The following is a 24,135-nucleotide window of genomic DNA, read 5'->3' as shown; positions in this document are numbered from 1 at the left end:
ATTTTAGGTTTAAGGGGGGGGGGAAATGAGGTTTAAAAACTATGTCATAGGTCAAATCATTGGGAAAAAATTGGTTTTAAAAATCTACGTGATTTACATTTTAAAAAACTCCCTTTTAAAACGGGGGGGCTTGATGTTAACGGTCAGTCTGAGATGCCCCAAAGAAATTCCTCTATTTTTTTTATTTTTTTTGGCAGTCACCCCGCTGTTCGGGCCAGGGCCCCAAATTTCCTCCCAAAGCCTAAAAATGGCCTTTTCTTTTGACGGTTTAGTGGTCAGTCCGCAGCCCTGTTTTAAATTGGATTTAGGGTTTTAAATTTTCAAGCCGTTGATGGAAGGTTGATCTGACAGAGAAGAAATCAACCCCCGTTTTCAGACATGTGGGCCCGAAATTAAACGAAAGGCCCGGGGGACCCAAAAGAAGTTGTATATTTGAAAGTGCAATGAAAGACATTATGAGAAAAAACTGATTTCTAAAATTTTGGGATGACTTCACACAAAAAAGGGCAAAAAAAATGGTTCTCAATTAAATTTAAAAGGGGTGATCCCCTTTTTGTTACGATCAAATGGCCCGTTAATTTTTGGCAATTTTGCGTGTACCTCGTTTTCATTTTTTTTGTTCCAGTTTGATCTCGGTTTAAAAAAAATACTTGATCTTTATTTTATATCATAATTTTTTGGATTTTTGTTATTTTTTTCTTTCATTTAAAATTGAAATTAAATTTTTTTTGGGAAAAAAATTTTAAAACCCCTTTATCTTTTACGGAATGTTACGGGAATTTTAGATTTTTTTGCGTAAACATTTAAATTTCCCAAAAAAAAGTAGTTCCCATTACCCAAAGGGGAAAAATTTGTTGAAGTTGGAAAATTGTTGTAAAAAAACATGCCAGAGTTGTTGATTGCTAAGAAGACCATTTGTATTGCGAAGGCGAATGCATGTCAATGTATCTTGTTAAAATAATAAGAGTAAAACGAAAAAGAAATGAGCCTAAAGGCTAAAGTCATGATTGAACACTCTTGTTCCATCATTTTAACTTTTTATGGTGACAAAAATTGTTGAGTGTTGATGTCCTTCGCCAGCTCTTGTTTTAGTGGTACTTAGCTGTACATGACAAGTGTTTGGTGTGTACTGTTTTAAACCTAATACACCACACTGTTTATTCACACAAACATGTTGTATTTATGTTAGCTTAGATACGTTGAAGTAATTGTTTATATTTGGGTCTAATATATCTTTAGAGAAATGGATGACAGGTAACTGAAATTGATGCTTCTGAAACTTTAATTTCTCCCATTTGGCATGTTATTTGATTTTATTTCTGTGTTTTCAGGCTGGCTTCAGTGAAGGCCTAACATTTGGAAGTGCTGACTTCGGAATGGATGACTTTGATCCACTGAATCAAAGTGCTAATAGTTCATAAACACATTGAATCTGATTCGGGTGATTTTGGAATGAACTTACTTTCTACCGATATGTAAAATGTTAGAAAGAACTTAACTTTCTATTGAAATCATGGTCAAAATGTTTGGAAGCACATTATGTTTCATTGTTTACATTGATATATTATAATAATATTGACACATATATTGTTCTGTAGTTTATAAAGAGATTAAGTTGTTGACAATTTTGATTAACAATGTCATGTCATATGATGAAAATTTTGATGATATACAATTGTAAAAAAAATCATTTACATAGGCCATATTTTCAACATTCAATGTCTAGGTATGATTGACCTTGACAGTAGTTGTTAGGCGCTGTGTGGCCATACTTGGACTGGTCCTTTTGGATCATGGACTTCAATTAATAGTATTCTAGTGTTCTGCTTAATTTGATGCAGTTGGCATGAGGGGTGTTTTACACTTCATTACATCATGTAAACAGACTTGATCCAATCACGGCTGAAGTTATTTTGCTTGTTTGCTATTTATGCTTTCAGATGTCTAAGATCTTATCAATTTGACTGCACTATAAATTATATTTTACTTTATGTAGATATATCAAAACTTTGTAAAAGTTCAGGTTACAGGTATATAAGACTGTTGGCAAAGTTTCAAAAAAGTACATAAATTTACTTTCTTGTACTTTAAGGAATTGGACCCGTAGTAGAATACCTCCTTTTTGAAGAGTATTCAATTCCTACAATAAATCTACTTTGACTGCAATTTTCACGGGGGCGTCGGTTCAAGCCCCACTGGGACCAAAATTTTTTTTCGATATTTTCCTTTTTTTCTAGTAAGTTTGTACTTCTTTCAAGACTTATTATGGATGTATTGTACAAAAGTGGAAAATTTTCAATTTATAAGGGATTTCTTGCTGTTCAAAGTGAATTTACCTCTGAATCAGGAGGGGTATAGTTAGACATCTTTAAAAATACTGAGTTACATGTGGTAAAAGTTCTCTATTTTGCCTTCAATCTTTAGATTACATATTGTGGAAGAAATGCAAGTAGATTTTACTTCTGCCCCAAGGTTATTTTTAGCTCACCTGTCACATAGTGATAAGGTGAGCTTTTATGATCACACTTTGTCCGTCGTCAGTCCGTCCGTGCATCAGCAATTTCTTGTCTGCATGATAGTGGTTTCATTTATGATTTGATTTTAACCAAACTTGCACACAACTTGTATCACCATAAGATCACGGTTCCTTTCTTGAACTGGCCAGATCCCATTAAGGGTTCCAGAGTTATGGCCCCTGAAAGGGCCAAAATTACCTATATTGACCTTGTCTGCACAATAGCAGCTTTATTTATGATTTGATTTTTACCAAACTGGCACACAAATTGTAAGACCATAAGGTCTTGGTTCCTTTCTTGAACTGGCCAGATTCCTTTATGGGTTTCAGAGTAATGGCCCCTGAAAGGGCCAGAATTAGCTATTTTGACCTTGTCTGTACAATAGCAGCTTCATTTATGATTTGAATTTAATCAAACTTGCACAAAACTTGTGTCACCATAAGATCTCGGTTCCTTTCTTGAACCAGCCAGATCCTATAATGGGTTCCAGAGTTGTGGCCCCTGAAAGGGCCAAAGTTAGCTATTTTGACCTTGTCTGCACAATAGCAGCTTCATTATGTCTCCCCCAGGAGACATATTGTTTTTGCCCTGTCCGTACGTCACACTTCATTTCCGAGCAATAACTGGAGAACCATTTGACCTAGAACCTTCAAACTTTATAGGGTTGTAGGGCTGCTGGAGTAGACGACCCCTATTGTTTTTGGGGTCACTCTGTCAAAGGTCAAGGTCACAGGGGCCTGAACATTGAAAACCATTTCCGATCAATAACTAGAGAACCACTTGACCCAGAATGTTGAAACTTCATACGATGATTGGTCATGAAGAGAAGATGACCGCTATTGATTTTGGGGTCACTCCGTCAAAGGTCAAGGTCACAGGGGCCTGAACATTGAAAACCATTTCCGATCAATAACTAGAGAACCACTTGACCCAGAATGTTGAAACTTCATAGGATGATTGGTCATGAAGAGTAGATGACCCCTATTGATATTGGGGTCACTCCGTCAAAGGTCAAAGTCACAGGGGCCTGAACATTGAAAACCATTTCCGATAAATAACTAGAGAACCACTTGACCCAGAATGTTGAAACTTCATAGGATGATTGGTCATGAAGAGTAGATGACCCCTATTGATTTTGGGGTCACTCCGTCAAAGATCAAGGTCACAGGGGCCTGAACATTGAAAACCATTTCCGATCAATAACTAGAGAACCACTTGACCCAGAATGTTGAAACTTCATAGGATGATTGGTCAGAAGAGTAGATGACCACTATTGATTTTGGGGTCACTCCATCAAAGGTCAAGGTCACAGGGGCCTGAACATGGAAAACCATTTCTGGTCAATAACTAGAGAACCACTTTACCCAGAATGTTGAAACTTCATATGATGATTGTACATGCAGAGTAGATGACCCCTATCGATTTTGGGGTCACTCCATTAAAGGTCAAGGTCACAGGGGCCTGAACATTGAAAACCATTTCCAGTCAGTAACTTGAGAACCACTTGACCCAGAATGTTGAAACTTAATAGGATGATTGGTCATGCAGAGTAGATGACCCCTAACGATTTTGGGGTCACTCTTTGAAAGGTCAAGGTCACAGGGGCCTGAACATTGAAAACCATTTCCGGTCAGTAACTAGAGAACCACTTGACCAAGAATGTTGAAACTTCATAGGATGATTGTACATGCAAAGTAGATGACCCCTATCGATTTTGGGGTCACTCCATTAAAGGTAGGGATGGGAATGAATACTGAAATCAATATTCGAATATTCGGTTTGCCATATTTGAATATATTCGAATATTCAGTTAGTTTTAATGGAAGCTTTAAATTATTATTAAGTGATTGGCATATACACAACGTATTCATTTGTTTAAAGCGTGGATAATCGTAAATAAGGCCAAAAAAATGTTTGTTTCGGGTAACCCGATCCTACATAGCGAAACCCGCCGATCCTAGCGTTTTATTTCACGATTCTGTCAGTATAATCATGAACATATTTAACTAATTCAGTGTTTTAGCTTCAAAATGATACAAAAAATCAAAACGATTATAATTAAGACCGTCGCAATTTTATCTAAAAATAGCAGGTCGTCCCATTTAAACACGTGACGCGCTGTTGTATTACCGCCGCCATTTTGAAAAATTTCAATCGGCGTGTAAAAATCGTCGTGTAAAATGCAAGTAAGGCAGACTTAAACCTCCTTCAACATGAACTTGTGCATCAATCATACGTTTTTCTTGATTTTATTATTAACTACTTCAAAATTTAATTCGAATACGGCCGATTGCGGATGAAAACCGATTCTGCGGATGGTCTGAAACGTCGTACAAAATATTGTGAAAAGATCGACAATATCTACAAGTTTGGTATTGTTTTCGAAAAAAAATATTCTACAACTTGTTATACAAAACAGGCGCCAATAAAAATGAACAAAAGATAAAAAGATATCACATTTACGCCTAATACAAACTGTTAATCCGTAGCGATGACCCCAGGTAATTATGCATTGCAATTTTCTTGTTAATTGGACATCTTTTGACATGCGTCTGACACATTGACGCCTGTTGCAAACTGTTAATAAGTAATGATGGCCCCTGCCAATTATGCATTGCTATTTTCTTGTTAATTGGACATCTTTTGATACATGATAACCTAACATGACATGGTTTTATTCTGTAGAATTAGCATGCTCATATTGCCCAAAATCAATGATACTTATTTTGAAAAAAAATACAATAATTTACGAATATTCGAATTTGATTTTCATATTCGAATATTCGACCAATTTTCGAATATTCGAACATTCGTTCCCATCCCTAATTAAAGGTCAAGGTCACAGGGGCCTGAACATTGAAAACCATTTCCGGTCAGTAACTTGAGAACCACTTGACCCAGAATGTTGAAACTTAATAGGATGATTGGTCATGCTGAGTAGATGACCCCTAACGATTTTGGGGTCACTCTGTGAAAGGTCAAGGTCACAGGGGCCTGAACATTGAAAACCATTTCCGGTCAGTAACTTGAGAACCACTTGACCCAGAATGATGAAACTTCATAGGATGATTGGTCATGCAGAGTAGATGACCCCTGACGATTTTGGGATCATTCTGTTAAAGGTCAAGGTCACAGGGGCCTGAACATGGAAAACCATTTCCTATCAATAACTTTAGAACCTCTCGACCCAGAATGTTGAAACTTCATAGGATGATTGTTCATACAGAGTAAATGACCCCTATTGTTTTTGGGGTCACTCCGTTAAAGGTCAAGGTCACAGGGGCCTGAACATTGATAACCAGTTCCGATCAATAACTTGAGAACCACTTGACCCAGCATGTTGAAACTTCATAGGATGATTGAACATGCAAAGTACATGACCCCTTTTGATTTTGGGGTCGGTCAATTAAAGGTCAAGGTCACAGTGGCCTGTTCATGTAAAATCATTTTTTGGAAATAACTTGAGAACCACTTGACCTACAATGTTGAAACTTAATAGGATGATTGGACATGCAGAGTAGATGACCCCTATTTATTTTGAGGTCACTTGATCAAAGGTCAAGGTCACAGGAGCCTGAACAGTGACTTGAGAACCACTAGGCCAAGAGTGTTGAAATTTAGCGGGATGACTGGACATGCCAAGTAGATGATCCCTATTGCAGCCAACCATCAGTGTCTCTTTGACTTTCGCTCCTGACCCATATTGACTTGTTGCCTATAGGACTTTGCATTTGGGGAGACATGCGCTTTTTTACAAAAGCATTTTCTAGTTTATGGTTTGATTTTAACCAAACGTGCACACAACTTGTATCACCACAAGATCTTGCTTCCTTTCTTGAACTGGCCAGTTTCCATCATGGGTTCCACAGTTATGGCCCCTTAAAGGTCCAAAATTGGCTATTTTGGCTTTTGCAGCCATATAGAGACTTCATTTATGGTTTTATTTGATACAAACTTCCAAAATATCTTCAAAAACAATAAATCTTGGATTCAATGACAAATCAGATCTAATCGTAGGTTCCAGAGTTATTTTATATCTGATTACCTCCCCTGATTGTAATCAAAATGGATTTATATCAGTAAGTACTTATAGGACTTATTTGAAATTTCATTATTGGTATTAGTTAAACTGAGACAATCAGGGTAGATAACTATGGACTGATTTTATGTCAAATTACCTCCCTTTATTTCAAATTAAAATGTATATCTCCGTAACTTATGAAGATACTGATTTGAAATTTCATTGATGTCAACAGATTTATTTGGCAGATCCTTCTTTTGTTCACTTACAATATTTTTTTTTTAATTACTTCCCTTTTACGTTACTATAAATAGCTTATTTTTAGTAACTTTTTTATTATTGGCCGTAGGGAAAAACCGAGACCACTTTTCTGTGGTACAACATGGATGGTACCTCCAATTTTTATGTGTATTTTGACATATCTATATCTTGTAAGAATTTTTTTTTCCTTTTTGGTTAAATTTCTTCATTTTGTTGTCCTGTCCTTTGGACTTAGATATTTTTTTCTGAGGGCCTTCTTGTCCTCAAGTGCAATAATAACAGGTCTTGTTGAATGTAGTGAGCAAAATTCAAAACAGACCCACAGGATTCGACCTTAATTTTTCAATGTTGGAGTTAGAATTCTGTCTCATTAAATCTGTTTACTTGAGGCACCCTAGAAAAAATGATATTTACAGTTTTATTTTGTGTTTTATAATTGTATTTTTTAAACATGTCTATTAGGGGTCCAATACCTTAAATAAGAAAACTGGGAAATCAAAAAAACAACAGCACAAAGTTTAAATTTCTGGTTTAGAATGTTGATAAATATGGCCTCCTAATTGTGATTCTACAACTATCATATATCTGATATTTGTGTAAATATATTTTTTCTATATAGATTGTTGAGGGTCATTGAAGTTAGCATTGTGTTTAGTTACTTTTAAAAGCAGTTTATTTCAAAAGAAGTAATTATTCTGTTCAGTACTGTTCAAATTGTTTCAATATTATATGCTTGCAAGAAAAATAGATCTGAAAAATGGTAAAAAGCAAAAGGGTAGACTTTTTTTCTCAAAACATTGTGCAATGAAAACAACTGTACTGGTATTGTTAATTTTCTATAATATGTATGTTACAAAGACTTAGTGTTCTCTATATTTTAGCAGTATATTATACTTTGCCCATAAGGTCAAAAAAGAACATAGATCAAGGTACTTTTTATGCCCCCCTTCGAAGAAAGAGGGGTATATTGTTTTGCAGATGTCTGTCGGTCGGTCGGTATGGAGACCAGTCCATTTCCGGATGATAACTCAGGAAGGCTTGGGCTTAGGATCATGAAAGTTGATAGGGTGGTTGGTCATAACCAGCAGATGGCCCCTATTGATTTTGAGATCAGTAGGTCAAGGCCACAGTGACCCAGAACAGTTAAAACGGTTTCCGGATGATAAATCAAGAATGCTTTGGCCTAGGATCATGAAAGTTGATACGGAGGTTGATCATGACAAGCAGATTACCCTTATTGATTTTGTGGCCAGTAGGTCAAAGTTCAAGGTCACAGTGATCAGGAACAGTTTAACAGTTTCAGGATGATAACTCAAGAATGCTTGGGCCTAGGATCACGAAAGTTGATAGGGAGGTTGGTCATGACCAGCAGATGACCCTATTGATTTTGAGATCAGTAGGCCAAAGGTCATGGACACAGGAACCTGGAACAGTAAAACCATTTCCAGACAATAACTTGAGAACGCTTGGGCTTAGGATCACGAAACTGAATAGGGAGGTTGATCATGACCAGTAGATGACCCCTATTGATTTTGAGGTCAATAAGTCAAAGGTCAAGGTCACAGTGACCTGGAACATTTAAAATGTGTCCGGATGATAACTTGAGAATGCTTGGGCCTAGGATCACGAAACTTAAGGATAACATGGTGTAATAACCATATTTCGTATCTTGTAACTGGATGGTAATATTTGAATGAAATTTAGTCACTTTAAAGACATTCAAAATTAAAAACGTTTCACCGAAAGATTTTTCAAATTTTGTCATTTTGTGGGGAGATAATCGGTATTGAAGTTAACATTGATGCCTATGGGAAATATATAATTTCTTTGATTATGAGAATCTGAGCTTGAGTTTCGAGAAAATTTTGCGGTAGAAAGCTGCATTATATGATTCTGATACAAATATCAAAAAGAAATCTAAAATTCCCCGTAGGGAAAAGGAGAAAATTATTTTTTTCTAGTTTTCAGGGGAGATAACTCATGAAAAAACCAAAATTATCATGGGAGGTAATCTATAGGAATTTTTTTGAGAACTTCTGTCACAATATTACTTGTCAATATGCACCTTATTTCTGTCGTTTGACATTTTCAAAGCTTACTTTATCAAGTTGTATGTACGCTTTTGGTGAAATTGAGGCCTATTAGGGGTAGTCATCCTTAATAGGGACATTTATCATGACCAGCAGATGACCCCTATTGATTTTGAGGTCAAAGGTCAAGGTCACTTTCACCAAGAACAGTAGAACTTTTGTGCACAGTGACCAAATAATTTCTGTTCCTTGTGCAATTACTGAATGTATCAAGGGGAGCATTTCATGTTCTACAAGCTCTTGTTTTATTAGCTCACCTATCACATAGTGACAGGGTGAGCTTTTGTGATCGCATTTTGTCCGTCCATCTGTCATACATCCGTCTGTCGTCCATTCACAATTTCTTGGGAACACGATAAAGACCACATTTTGCAGTCAATTTTAATCAAACTTGCACACAACTTGTATTGGCATAATATCTCGGTTCCTTTCAAAAACTGGCCAGATCCCATAATGGGTTCCAGAGTTATGGCCCCTTAAAGGACCAAAATTTCCTATTTTGGCTTTTGCAGCAATATAGAGGCTTCATTTATGGTTTGATTTGATACAAACCTGCAAAATATCTTTAGCAACAATATATCTTCGAATCCATGATGAATCCGTCAGATCCAATAATAGGTTCCGGAGTTATGGCCCCAGATTGACCCCTGGAAGAGCCAAAATTTGTTAATTTTACCTTGTGAACACATAGAAGTGACATTTTATATTCGATTTTAATCAGACTTACACACAACTTAAGTCACAATAAGATCTTGGTTCCTTTCGAAAACCGGCCAAATTCCATCATGGGTTCTAGAGTTTCAGGGGCAAAATTTTTTCTATATTGGCCTTTTCAGCCATATAGAGGTTTCATTTATGCTTTTATTTGATACAAACTTGCACAGAGTGTTTATCTTGATGATCTCTACCAAGTTCGAAACTGGGTCATGTGGGGTCAAAAACTAGGTCACCAGGTTAAATCAAAGGAAAAGATTGTTAACACCCTAGATGCCACATTTATGACCCTATCTTCATGAAACTTGGTCAGAATATTTATCTTGAAGATTCCTAGGCCGGCTTCAAAACTGGGTCATATGGGGTAAAAAACTAGGTCACCCAGTCACATCAAAGGAAAAGCTTGTTAACACTCTTGAGGCCACATTTATGACCCTATCTTCATGAAATTGGTCGAAATGTTTATCATGATGATTGGGGTCAAAAAAACTAGGTCACCCGTTCAAATCAAAGGAAAAGTTTGTTAACACGCTTGAGGCCACATTTATGACCCTATCTTCATGAAACTTTGTCAAAATGTTTATCTTGATGATTCCTAGGCCAAGCTTGAAACTGGGTCATATGGGATCAAAAACTAGGTCATCTGCTCAAATCAAAGAAAAAGCTTGTTAATACTCTGTTGGCCATATTAATGACTCTATCTTCATGAAACTTGATCAGAATGTTTATCCTGATGATTACCATGCCAAGTTTGAAACTAGGTCATGTGGGGTCAAAAACTAGGTCACCACTCAAATCAAAGGAAAAGCTTGTTAACACTGTAGAGGCCACATTCATGACCCTATCTTCATGAAACTTGGTCAGAATGTTTATCGTGACGATTCCAAGGCCAGTCTTAGCAGGTGAGCGATATAGGGTTATCATGGCCCTCTTGTTTGGGTTGACAAGGCATACAACATCAACATTATAACCTTTATGATACATAACTGAATATTTAGACAGGGGTATTTTGTGACAGTCTGGCACTCTTGTGTTACATAATATAAGGACTGATGGTATACTTGTGAGGCTCTACTATGTACAAATGGACCTCAGAGCATCATAAAATAGACAGACCTTATATATTGTGATTGAAGTTCATTTGAAGTGTCCTGCTTTGTAACTGTGAGTAAATGTAAGAGATTTTGGTGTAAGTTTGTTCTCGTAAGTTCCTACTATTTGTCATCAGATTCCTACTTTTCTCCTACTTTTCAAGGAGCTTTTCGAGGGTTGAACCCAATACTGTCGTAAGTCCTTTATTTAATAGGAGTTACTACAGTATTGCGTTCAACCCTCGTTTTGTGATCACTCTTCGTCTGTAGTCGCTCTGTCCACAATTTCTTCACCACATTTTGCAGTCAATTTAATTAAACCTGCATGCAACTTGCACTGGCATAAATGGGCCAAAATTTGCTATTTTGGCTTGTGAACATGATAGAGACAACATTTTGCAATAGATTTTTAAAAAAACTTGCACACAACTTGTATTGGCATAATATCTCGGTTCCTTTAGAAAACTGGCCAGATCCCATCATGGGTTCCAGAGTTATGGCTGCTTAAAGGGCCAAAATTTGCTATTTTGACTTTTGCAGCCATATAGAGACTTCATTTATGGTTTGATTTGATACAAACTTGCAAAATATCTTTAACAACAATAGATCTTGGATTCTATGATAAATCCATCAGATCCAATCATATGTTCCGGAGTTACACCCCTTGATTTGACCCCTGAAAGAGCCAGAATTTGTTATCTTGTGAATACAATAGAAGTGACATTTTACATTCAATTTTAACCACACATACACAAAACTTAAGTCAAAATAAGACATTTATGACCCTGTCTTCATGAAACTTGGTCAGAATGTTTATCTTGATGATTCCTAGGCCAAGCTCAAAACTGGGTCATGTGGGGTCAAAAACTAGGTCACCACGCAAATCAGAGGAAAAGCTTGTTAACACTGTAGAGGCCACATTTATGACCCTATCTTCATGAAATTTGGTCAGAATATTTATCTTGATGATTCAAAGGCCAGGTTTAACAGGTGATCATCATGACCCTCTTGTTTATATCAGAGGCTCCTACTTTTTCATCAAAGGTCACTTCAAAGCCTGTGTAGGTTAAATCTTGGGTAAATTTGAGTAAAAAACTAGTCCCAGTATTGACAAGTCCTTAATTGCTAAAGAAAATTAGTCTGCATGGCAACCTGAATGAAATGTTAAAACAACCTTGTAAATAATTGATTGTTTATGAAAGTTCATAGAGCACCATTTATAGTTAGAAATTTTAAGGGAAGAACAAGGGTTATATCATTAGATTCATGATAAGTCTGTGCTGTTTTACAGTTTAAGAGGCCACATTCATGACCCTATCTTCATGAAACTTGGTCAGAATGTTTATCGTGACGATTCCAAGGCCAGTCTTAGCAGGTGAGCGATATAGGGTTATCATGGCCCTCTTGTTTGGGTTGACAAGGCATACAACATCAACATTATAACCTTTATGATACATAACTGAATATTTAGACAGGGGTATTTTGTGACAGTCTGGCACTCTTGTGTTACATAATATAAGGACTGATGGTATACTTGTGAGGCTCTACTATGTACAAATGGACCTCAGAGCATCATAAAATAGACAGACCTTATATATTGTGATTGAAGTTCATTTGAAGTGTCCTGCTTTGTAACTGTGAGTAAATGTAAGAGATTTTGGTGTAAGTTTGTTCTCGTAAGTTCCTACTATTTGTCATCAGATTCCTACTTTTCTCCTACTTTTCAAGGAGCTTTTCGAGGGTTGAACCCAATACTGTCGTAAGTCCTTTATTTAATAGGAGTTACTACAGTATTGCGTTCAACCCTCGTTTTGTGATCACTCTTCGTCTGTAGTCGCTCTGTCCACAATTTCTTCACCACATTTTGCAGTCAATTTAATTAAACCTGCATGCAACTTGCACTGGCATAAATGGGCCAAAATTTGCTATTTTGGCTTGTGAACATGATAGAGACAACATTTTGCAATAGATTTTTAAAAAAACTTGCACACAACTTGTATTGGCATAATATCTCGGTTTCTTTAGAAAACTGGCCAGATCCCATCATGGGTTCCAGAGTTATGGCTGCTTAAAGGGCCAATATTTGCTATTTTGACTTTGCAGCCATATAGAGACTTCATTTATGGTTTGATTTGATACAAACTTGCAAAATATCTTTAACAACAATAGATCTTGGATTCTATGATATATCCATCAGATCCAATCATATGTTCCGGAGTTACAGCCCTTGATTTGACCCCTGAAAGAGCCAGAATTTGTTATCTTGTGAATACAATAGAAGTGACATTTTACATTCAATTTTAACCACACATACACAAAACTTAAGTCACAATAAGACATTTATGACCCTGTCTTCATGAAACTTGGGTCAGAATGTTTATCTTGATGATTCCTAGGCCAAGCTCAAAACTGGGTCATGTGGGGTCAAAAACTAGGTCACCACGCAAATCAGAGGAAAAGCTTGTTAACACTGTAGAGGCCACATTTATGACCCTGTCTTCATGAAACTTGATAAATATTTATCTTGATGATTCAAAGGCCAGGTTTAACAGGTGATCATCATGACCCTCTTGTTTATATCAGAGGCTCCTACTTTTTCATCAAAGGTCACTTCAAAGCCTGTGAAGGTTAAATCTTGGGTAAATTTGAGTAAAAAACTAGTCCCAGTATTGACAAGTCCTTAATTGCTAAAGAAAATTAGTCTGCATGGCAACCTGAATGAAATGTTAAAACAACCTTGTAAATAATTGATTGTTTATGAAAGTTCATAGAGCACCATTTATAGTTAGAAATTTTAAGGGAAGAACAAGGGTTATATCATTAGATTCATGATAAGTCTGTGCTGTTTTACAGTTTAAAGTGGTTTTCTTGAATAAAAATTTGCTTTAAAAGCCATATAACACAAATCATCCATTTGTAAAACTGAAATGTAGAAAAAACGGAAATAAAAATTAAGAGTGATATAGTTAATTCTATAATTCTATAAAAGTTACTAAAATTCTTAACATTATAGTAAAAAGAAGAAAGGTAATAAAAAAGACTTTTATTCTGTATAAATTAAGTGACCTACAATGATCTGGTGAACCCTGAACCCATTCTACCTGTCCAAGTAAGAAATACTGAGTAGAACAGAAATATAACTTGTTCTTGCATACCAGACGGGGATTTCCGGTATCTTTACCGGTGCTGGAAAAATCCATCTTACACCCCGGGGTGTAAGATGACTCTCGTGCTGTAAATGACGTAAAACGAACTACATATATGTAGAAGATTTATGTAGTAATATATATTTTATTTAAAAAACGGAATAAAAATGCAATACCTTGACAGTTCCTATTGATTTCAGATAGTATATTTCTCAATTCAAATCACATTATTTTATCAAAAATACATAACGTTACGCTGCAACTGATAAAACAAAACCGGAACTAAACATTGTTATTTGTTTTGAAACGTTATGACGTCTTTCCTGTTTACGGACGTTGGTTTCCCGCTCTTTGTTTAAATACACTGCGATATGAAATAGTTCTAAAAAGAAAGCCGTTCGATTGATTTTATTTTTATTATTATTTCTTGAAATCGGTATGCAAGAAAAAGATTCTGTCACTAGTTATAGGTGCAGATGGAAATATCCGGCTCTCGGCAAGGAGCCTCGTTACCACCTAAACAGTTACCCTCGAGGCCGGATATTCCCATCTGCACCTACAACCAGTGAAAGAATCTTATATCATTGTACAGAAAGAGTTAACATTTCTGTCTATAGTACTGTGAAATCATTTCATTTTGTGGGCATAAAATTTCATGGTTTGAGCCAAAATGGTCATTTCTTTGGGACATACATTTGTGAATGTCACCATTTAATGATAAAATGAGTAAGAATTTTATTTGTTCAGTGGCATTTACTTGTATGGATTAATGCAACCAAGAAATTCTGGAAAAATAGTCCACCAGGAGTAATGATTTCAGAGTATTTGGTCTGTATTTCCCTTTAAATCAAGATGGCATAATAGCACTTAAAGGCCCATTTAACAGGTATTTTCAGCTGACCTGAGCCAAAGGCTCATGGTGTGCTTTTGTGACTGCTCAGTGTCCGTCGTGCGTCGTCCGTCCATCAACAATTTCTAAAAAAATCTTCTTCTTCAAAACCACTGGGCAGATTTACACCAAACTTCACAGGAATGATCCTTGGGTGGCCTCTATAAAAATTGTTCAAATTATGCCCCTGGGGTGAAAAGAGGCCCCGCCCCGGGGGTCCCAAGTTTTACATAGACTTATATAGGAAAACACTTTAAAAATCTTCTTGTCTGAAACCACAAGACCTAGGCCTTTGATAACTTGGTATTTAGCATTGCTTTGTGGTCCTCTACCAAGACTGTTCAAATCTTCTTGTCTGAAACTGCAAGGCCTCGCTTTTGATATTTGGTATGTTGCATTGCCTAGTGTGGTCCTCTACCAAAATTGTTCAAATTATGACCCTGGGGTGAAAAGAGGCACTGCCCTGAGGGGGTCCCAAGTTTTACATAGACTTATCTAGGAAAAAACTTTAAAAATCTTCTTGTCTGAAAGTTCAAGGCCTAGGCCTTTGATATTTGGTAATAACATTGCCTATTGGTTCTCTACCAAAATTGTTCAAATTATGCCCTTGGGGTGAAAAGAGTAAGTTATAAAGGAAAAAATACTTTAAAAATTATCTGATCATATTTCCTAGACTGTTTAATTGTAATTGCTTTATGACTCCAAGTAATTAGGGGTCACTTGACTGTGACCTTGACCTACTGTCCTACTTTCTTGTTTTTAGCCGAAGGCACATGGTGAGCTTTTGTGACTACTTGATGTCCGTTGTGCGTCGCCAGCTTTCCGTTGTGCGTCTGTCAACAATTTCTAAAAAAATCTTCTTCTTCAAAACCACTTGGCAGATTTACACCAAACTTCACAGGAATGATCCTTGGGTGGCCCCCTTCAATTTTTTTCAAATAATTGAATTCCACACAGAACTCTGGTTGCCATGGCAACCGAAAGGAAAAACTTCAAAAATCTTCTTGTTCAAAACTGCAAGGCATAGAGCCTCGATATTTGGTGTGTGACATCATCTAATGGTCCTCTATAAAAATTGTTCAGATTATGCCCCTGGGTTGAAAAGAGGCCCCGCCCCACAGTCCCAAGTTCTACATAGACATATATAGGAAAAAACTTAAAAAATCTTGCCTGAAACCACAAGACCTAGGCCTTTGATAGTTGATAAGTAGCATTGCCTTATGGTCCTCTACCAAGATTGTTCAAATTATTACCCTGGGGTGAAAAGAGGCCCCGCCCCGGGGATCCCAAGTTTTATATAGACTTATGTAGGAAAAATCTTTAAAAATCTTCTTGCCTGAAACTGCAAGGCCTACGCTTTTGATATTTGGTATGTTGCATTGCCTAGTGGCCCTCTACCAAAATTGTTCAAATATGCCCCTGGGGTGAAAAGAGGCCCTGCCCTGTGGGGTCCCAGATTTTACATAGACTTATATAGGAAAAAAGTTTAAAATCTTTTTGTCTGAAAGTTCAAGGCCTAGGCCTTTGATATTTAGTATGTAGCATTGCCTAGTGGTTTTCTAACAAGACTGTTCAAATTAAAGAGGCCCCACCCCGGAGGTCACTTATATGAGTTATATAGGAAAAAATACTTCAAAAATTATCTGATCATATTTCCTAGACTGTTTAATTATAATTGCCTGATGTCCCCAAGTAATAAGGGGTCACTTTGACTGACCTTGACATACTGACCTACTTTCTTGTTTTTTAAGATACAACCTTGAAATTTGGACGACATACACAGTTTTGCACACCGATCTTAAACTGACTTTTAATGATTATGAATGTGACCTACTGACCTTCTTTTTTAATATTTTAGCATCAGTTTGACATTTGAAATAGTTCACACAACTGGGAAAAGATTTCAATGCTTACCTATATTTGACTTTCTTACCTGATCTCTTACCCATGTCTATGTAGCTCATATTACTCAGGTGAGCAATCCAGGGTCATCATGACCCTCTTGTTTAAGATACAGCCTTGAAATTTGGATGACTTACAGTTTTGCACACTGATCTTAACACTGACTTTCAGTGACCATGAATGTGACCTACTTTCTTAATATTTTAGCATCAGTTTGACATTTAAAACATGTAGCTCAAATTGAGGTGAGAGATCCAGGGTCATCATGACCCTCTTGTTAGCTCACCTGAGCACTATGTGCTCATGGTGAACTATTGTGATCATGCTGTGTCCATCGTCCGTCTGTCATCAGCAGTTGTGTTAAAACAACATCTCTTCCAAAACCACTGAATGGATTTTTATGAAACTTGATGTGGCTGTTCCTCTACCAAATTTGTTCAAACGGTTCCGCTTGGTTGCAGAGCTAAAAATAGAAAAATCTTCAAAGGACATCTCCTCCTAAACCAATGGTCTGATATTTAAATAATTTCACACAAATGGTCCTTATGTCACCCTCTACCAAGATTGTTCAAATTATATCGATTCGTCAAAACACATGGCCGCCAGGGGGCATTGTCACTTTTCCCTATATGTATATACTATGGAAATTTAAAAAAAAAATTTGTATGAAACTGCTTACCCAATTTTAAAATAATTTTACACAAATGGTCCTTGTCCTCCACCAAGACTGTTCAAATTATTTTGATTCATCAAAAAACATGACCACGAGGGGTGTGGTCGCTTTTCCCTATACTATATAGTGGAAACTTTAAAAATGTCTTGTGTGAAACTGCTAGCCCAATTTTAAAATAATTTTACGCAAATGGTCTTTGTGTGACCTTCTACCAAGATTGTTCAAATTATTCCAATTCGTCAAAAAACATGGCTGCCAGGGAGCGTTGACACTTTTCCCTATAATATTATGTATATGGTAGAAACCTAGAAAATCTTCTTGTATAAAACTGTTAGTCCAATTTTAAAATAATTTCACACAAATTGTCCTTGTGTGACCATCTACAAATATTGTTCAAATTTTTCCGCAATTCATCAACAATTTCTTTAAACAACATCTCCCCCAAAACCACTGAATGGATTTTGATGAAACTTTACATAAATGATCTCTGGGTAGCCCGCTTTCAAAGTTGTTGAAATGTTTCCAGTTCATTGAACACATGGGTCTTTTTTGATTAAAAATAGATTTTCAGCTATCAGACTAAAAATCTTTTTCTCTAGAGCTTTGATATTTGGCATGACATTGTGATATAAGGGTTTGACTCTCTACCATAATTGTCCAAATTATTGCCCGAAGGTCAAAAATGGCCAGACCCCTGAGTGTGACATGTACTTACTATAGCCTTATATATAAGAAACTTTGAAAATCTCTGAATCAATAATAGCCATAGCCTTGATATTTTGCGTGTGATATCAGAGTTGTACTGTCTACCATAATTATACAAATTATTACCCTAGGTTCAAATATTGTGTGTGACTTGTATATAATATAGGCGAACATAGAAGAAACCTAACTCTGTACTTGTAGAAACACACTTGAAGCCTTGTTCACAGGTGAGCGCTTTAGGGTCAATGACCCTCTTGTCATTTTTTTGTAGATTATGATGTAACACAGTTGGTCATAATTTGTTTTGTCAGCAGGCTTTTTATAAAACTATTTCAATAATTTTAACATGTATTACATCATAACTATATTTGTGCATAGAAAGTTATATTTTATACACCTGAAATATTCATTAATATAATAGCTACCTTTATATAGTCACTTAACATATACAACTATAGTCACTTGTTTCTGCTATCCTTCCAAGTTGTAAAAATTGTAAGATGGCACATATACTTGTCCTGTGGATGGGCCACTTGTCTTATGCACACCCTAGTACAAGTTTTAATGTTCTTTGAAATTCAAAGGAAGAAAACCACATATGAATTTTGCAGGGACCGATTTTCTAAGCTGTCGAGTTTCTTTGACATTCCAAACCATCAGAGGGCAAGATTATCAGCTTGAAATGGCTTCAGAAAAAATTCTATACCAACTAACAGCTTGTCATGTCCTTCTGTTGTAAAATTAGTTTTAAGCACTAAACTTTATCAATGTTTATATCAAGTAATACAGATTTACTGAATAAAAGTTCACTTCAAACTGTGTTTATAGAACATAGAGATTCTAAGATGTAAATATATTAGATATATTTTATATTGTTTTAGTCCCCTACCTGTGGAACACCAGATGGTTATATAGGAATGCCCTCCATCCATCCACGTATCTGGATCCTGCAATTACTCAAAAAGTATTCAAACTAGGTTCATAAAACTTGTTACGTGAATAGAGGGCAATATGTAGATAATGCATTTACATGACTTAATGCTGGTAGGTCAAGGACATTATTGAAATCTAAGGAAAAAACAGTTTTTGTTTCTTATAGCTCCTAAATGCTTTTATGCATTTTCAGTCCAAGCACTACTGCCAACAACCACAAGGGACAAACACAAACAAAGTTTTCCACTGGTAGGGGATTTCTGTATTGACACTGCAATATTCGGTCACTTGTTTTTTTGCTCACCTGAGCAGTGCTCAGGTGAGTTTTTGTGATCGCTCGATGTCTGTCGTCTGTCAACATTTAGCTTGTGTATGCGATAGAGGCTTTATTTTTCAACTGATCTTTATGAAGTTTGGTCAGAATGATTACCTTGTTGAAATCTAGGCCGATTTCGAAAACGGGTCATCTGGGGTCAAAAACCAGGTCACTAGGTCAGATCAAAGAAAAACCTTGTGTATGGGATAGAGGCAGTATTTTTCAATTAGTCTTCATGAATTTTGGTCAGAATGATTACCTTGATGAAATCTAGGCCGAGTTCAATAATGGGTCATCCGGGGTCAAAAACTAGGTCATTAGGTCAAATCAAAGAAAAACCTTGTGTATGCGATATAGGCTGTATTTTTCAATTAGTCTTCATGAATTTTGGTCAGCATGATTACCTCGTTGAAATCTAGGCCGAGTTCGAAAATGGGTCATCTGGGGTCAAAAACTAGGTCACTAGGTCAAATCAAAAAAAAAAAACCTGTATGTGATAGAGGGTGTATTTTTCAATTAACTTCATGAATTTTGGTCAGAATGAATGCCTTGATGAAATTTAGGTCGAGTTCGAATATGGGTCATCTAGGGTCAAATAGTAGGTCAGTAGGTCAAATCAAAGGAAAACCTTGTGTATGCGATAGAGGGTGTATATTTTAAATTGATCTTCATGAAAGTAAGTCAGAATGATAACCTTGATAAAATCTAGGCCGAGTTTAAAAATGGGTAATCTGAGGTCAAAAAGTAGGTCACTAGGTCAAATCAAAGAAAAACCTTGTGTATGCGATAGAGACTGTATTTTTCAATTGATCTTCATGAAAATAAGTCAGAATGATTGCCTTGATGAAATCTAGATAAAATTGGAATATGGGTCATCTGGGGTTAAAAATTAGGCCACTAGGTTAAATCAAAGAAAAACCTCATGTATGTGATAGAGGCTGTATTTTTCAACTGATTTTCATGAAATTTTGTCAGAATGATAGCCTTGATGAAATCTAGGTCAGTTATGAATATGGGTCATCTGGGTTCAAAAACTAGGTCACTAGGTCAAATCAAGAAAAACTTTGTGTATGCAATAGGGGCTGCATTTTACACTGGATTTTCATAAAATTTGGTCAGATTGGTTGCCTTGATGAAGTCTAGGTCAAGTTCGAATATAGGTAGTCTGGGGCCAAAAACTAGGTCACTAGGTCAAATCAAAGAAAAACCTTGTGTATGCGATAGAGGTTGTATTTATGGCTCATCTGTTACGAAGTGACAAGGTGAGCTATTGTGACCGCTTGATGTCCGTCGGCCGTCGTGCATCGTGCGTAGTGCATCATCCGTCAACAATTTCTAAAAAAATCTTCTTCTTGAAAACCACTGGACAGAATTACACCAAACTTCACAAGAATGATCCTTGGGTGGCCCCCTTTCAAAATTGTTCAAAGAATTGAATTCCATGCAGATCTTAAACTCTGGTTGCAATGGCAACCAAAAGGAAAAACTTTAAAAATCATCTTCTCAAAAACCAGAAGCCCTAGAGCTTAGATATTTGGTGTGAAGCATTGCTTAGTGGACCTCTACCACTTTTGTTCAAATCATGACCCCGGGGTCAAAATTGACCCCGCCCCAGGGGTCACTTGATTTTACATAGGAAAATCTTAAAAAATCTTCTTCTCAAAAACCAGAAGCCCTAGAGCTTAGATATTTGACATGTAGCATTGCCTAGTGGACCTCTACTAAAATTGTTCAAATCATGACCCCGGGGTCAAAATTGACCTCGCCCCAAGGGTCACTTGATTTTACATAGGAAAATCTTCAAAAATTTTCTAAAAATAAACCAGAAGGCCTAGAGCTTAGATATTTCACATGTAGCATTGCCTAGTGGACCTCTACAAAATTTGTTCAATCATGACCCCAGGGGTCAAAATTGACCCCGCCCCAGGGGGTCACTTGATTTTACACAGGAAAATCTTCAAAAATTTTCTAAAAATAAAACCAGAAGGCCTAGAGCTTAGATATTTGACATGTAGCATTTCCTAGTGGACCTCTACAAAATTTGTTCAAATCATGACCCCCGGGGTCAAAATTGACCCCACCCCAGGGGTCACTTGATTTTACATAGGAAAATCTTCAAACATTTTCGTAAAATAAACCAGAAGGCCTAGATCTTAGATATTTGACATGTAGCATTGCCTAGTAGACTTCTACAAAATTTGTTCAAATCATGACCCCCGGGGTTAAATTGACCCCGCCCCATGGGGTTACTTGATTGTACATAGAAAGATCTTCAAAATTTCCAAAAAATAAACCAGATGCCCTAGAGCTTAGATATTTCACATGTAGCATTGCCTAGTGGACCTCTACAAAATTTGTTCAAATCATGACCCCCGGGGTCAAAATTGACCCCACCCCAGGGGTCACTTGGTTTTATATAGGAAAATCTTCAAAATTTTTCTAAAAATAGACCAGAAGAGCTTAGATATTTCACATGTAGCATTGCCTAGTGGACCTCTACAAATTTGTTTAAATCATGACCCCGGGGTCAAAATTGACCCAGCCCCAGGGGTCACTTGATTTTACATAGGAAAATCTTCAAAAAATTTCTAAAAATAAACCAGAAGGCCTAGATCTTAGATATTTGACATGTAGCATTGCCTAGTGGACCTCTACAGACTTTGTTCAAATCATGACCCCCGGGGTAAAATTGACCCTGCCCCAGGGGTTACTTGATTGTACATCGGAAAATCTTCCAAAAAATTTCTAAAAATCATCAGTTTGACATTTGAAACATGTAGCTCATTTTACTCAGGTGAGCGATCCAGGGTCATAATGACCCTCTTGTTCAATTGATCTTCATGAAATTTGGTGAGAATGATAGCCTTGATGAAATCCAGGTCAAGTTCAAATATGGGTCATCTGGGGTCAAAAACTAGGGTACTAGGTCAAATCAAAGAAAATACATGTTTATACTCAAGATTTTTGCTCCAATTTTAATGATAATTGGTCAGAATATTTATTTCCATGAAATCACTAGGTCAAACATGTTTACACAACAATGGTGTGTTTCTCAGGTGAGTGACCTAGGTCCATCTTGGCCCTCTTGTTTCTGTTTCACATCTTTGTGTATCTTTCATACTCAAAGATATCAAATTCTAAGAGGATTGGAATTGAAAAAAAAAGTCATTGTTTGAATTGAATACATTAAATGTGCTGTTTATATTAATTTGAAAATTAGTAACAAAATGAATTGAACTTAATTGAAGAAATTACCATAAAAAGTGCATCTATGCTGTTTTATATGTACAGTAAAGCATGGAATGCTGGAGGTGGCAAGCAGAAAGTATAAGGAAGAAGGTCTTGGAGCACAGGAATTGCTAGTAAGCATGGTGCTCGACTCATTAGTGCTAAAATGAGTGCTTTTTCAGTAACACTATTTGAACTTTTTTTCTTGTTTTTTAGGGGCACTTTTGATATAGAAAATTGTACATTATTTTGAAATGTCCAAAGTATTTTTCTGACTGATGTTTTCACTTTAGTTAAAGTTTTATGCCTGCAGATTTATGTCAAAGTTTAGAAAACATTCTAAATCTATGTATGTTTGCAAAATGTGAAGTAGTCATTAGGAACTATATATAATTGTATAATTGTTGTAAGGCTTTGTAATTAACATAAATGAAAGACATTTCAGTTAAGAATAAAAAGTCAATTTTTCAACATACAACTGAAGGTTTGAGACATTAAGAAACAACTTTGAGGAATAATTGTTCTTTACTTTTGTTTCAGGTTCTTTTCTAACTTTATTATATATTTTTACTGATATACCTTCTGTTTGCACCTCCATTGTAAATTGTACTTTAGTTGTGCTATTTTAAGCATTTAATACAAAGTTTACTGATGTAACGGAGACTTACTTTTGGCAACAGTTCTAATAGTTGTTACATTATACATTTCTTTTGTATTATGTTCCAAAACTTTCAATAAAAGTAAAAATTTGAACCTCAGTGTATGTAAATGTCTGCCATTAACTTGAAAAGTATGGTTAAACTGGCTCAGTTAAGGTAGTTCTGCACATTTGAAACAGAAATAGTTTTACAATATAGAATTTTATTGAACTTTGTTATTGTATCCAAAAGACAGCCAATGCTCGACTATTTCATTGATGTCCCAGAAGCAGAAATATAACCCTAAATGTTCAAATATCTATAGAGTTTCAATCCAGTATCTTTATTAGTTTTGAAGATAGTAACTTTACTGCAAAACTTTAACCAGAAGTTTTTAAGTTCAAAAGGGGACATAATTTTGCAAAATACACATCAGAGTTATGGGGCTTGATGCTATCACCTAGTTAATAACCCCAAAGACACATGTGAAGTTTCAATTCAATATCTGCATTAGTTTTGGAGATAGTTACATGCATGCAAAATTTTAACCAGGATTTTCCAAGTCCAAAAGGGTGCATAATTTGGCCAAAATACATGTCAGAGTTACGGGACTTGACCAAGCGAGGCCAACGCTGATGCCAGGGTCAGTAGAATAGCTCGGACTTAAAATAATAGGGTCATGTGCATGACTTTTTGTTATACCTATTTGAAAATGTTAGTCCTTTGGTCAATTTTCACAATTGGCTTCAAGGGATAATAGCATGTTTCTAAGTTATAGATAATCTATTTTCAATCATATAGCAAAATAAAATGTAAAGGGCCATGTGCTTAGTTTTTCACAATTTGCCAAATATCAGCTGCTGTTTATTGAATTATTTTGCATCAAAACCTAGATAAAATAAACCTTAAGAAAGACACTAGCAATGACTGTTTGACACTTAATACACAAGATGTAATAGATTCCATATGTGCAGAACTAAAGGGGCCCATAAGTTGTGAACCAATTTTGTGA

General features: G+C 36.2%; 1 protein-coding gene across 9 annotated transcripts in view; it reads left to right on the top strand.

Annotated features, from left to right (window-relative positions):
* The window catches only part of LOC123559586 (PTB domain-containing engulfment adapter protein 1-like), a 228,074-nt gene extending 204,836 nt beyond the window's left edge, over positions 1–23,238 (top strand). For all 9 annotated transcript variants that reach the window (XM_045351536.2, XM_053552557.1, XM_053552558.1 and 6 more), the window contains one exon: positions 1,332–23,238. In XM_045351536.2, the coding sequence (XP_045207471.2) occupies positions 1,332–1,421 (90 nt within the window). In that variant the 3' untranslated portion in view covers positions 1,422–23,238. The remainder of the gene's footprint in view (positions 1–1,331) is intronic.
* Positions 23,239–24,135: the final 897 nt, after the last annotated feature.

This window comes from Mercenaria mercenaria, chromosome 10, assembly GCF_021730395.1.
Source record: "Mercenaria mercenaria strain notata chromosome 10, MADL_Memer_1, whole genome shotgun sequence".
NCBI lineage: Eukaryota > Metazoa > Mollusca > Bivalvia > Venerida > Veneridae > Mercenaria > Mercenaria mercenaria.
This window is presented reverse-complemented; position numbering and strand designations above follow the sequence as displayed.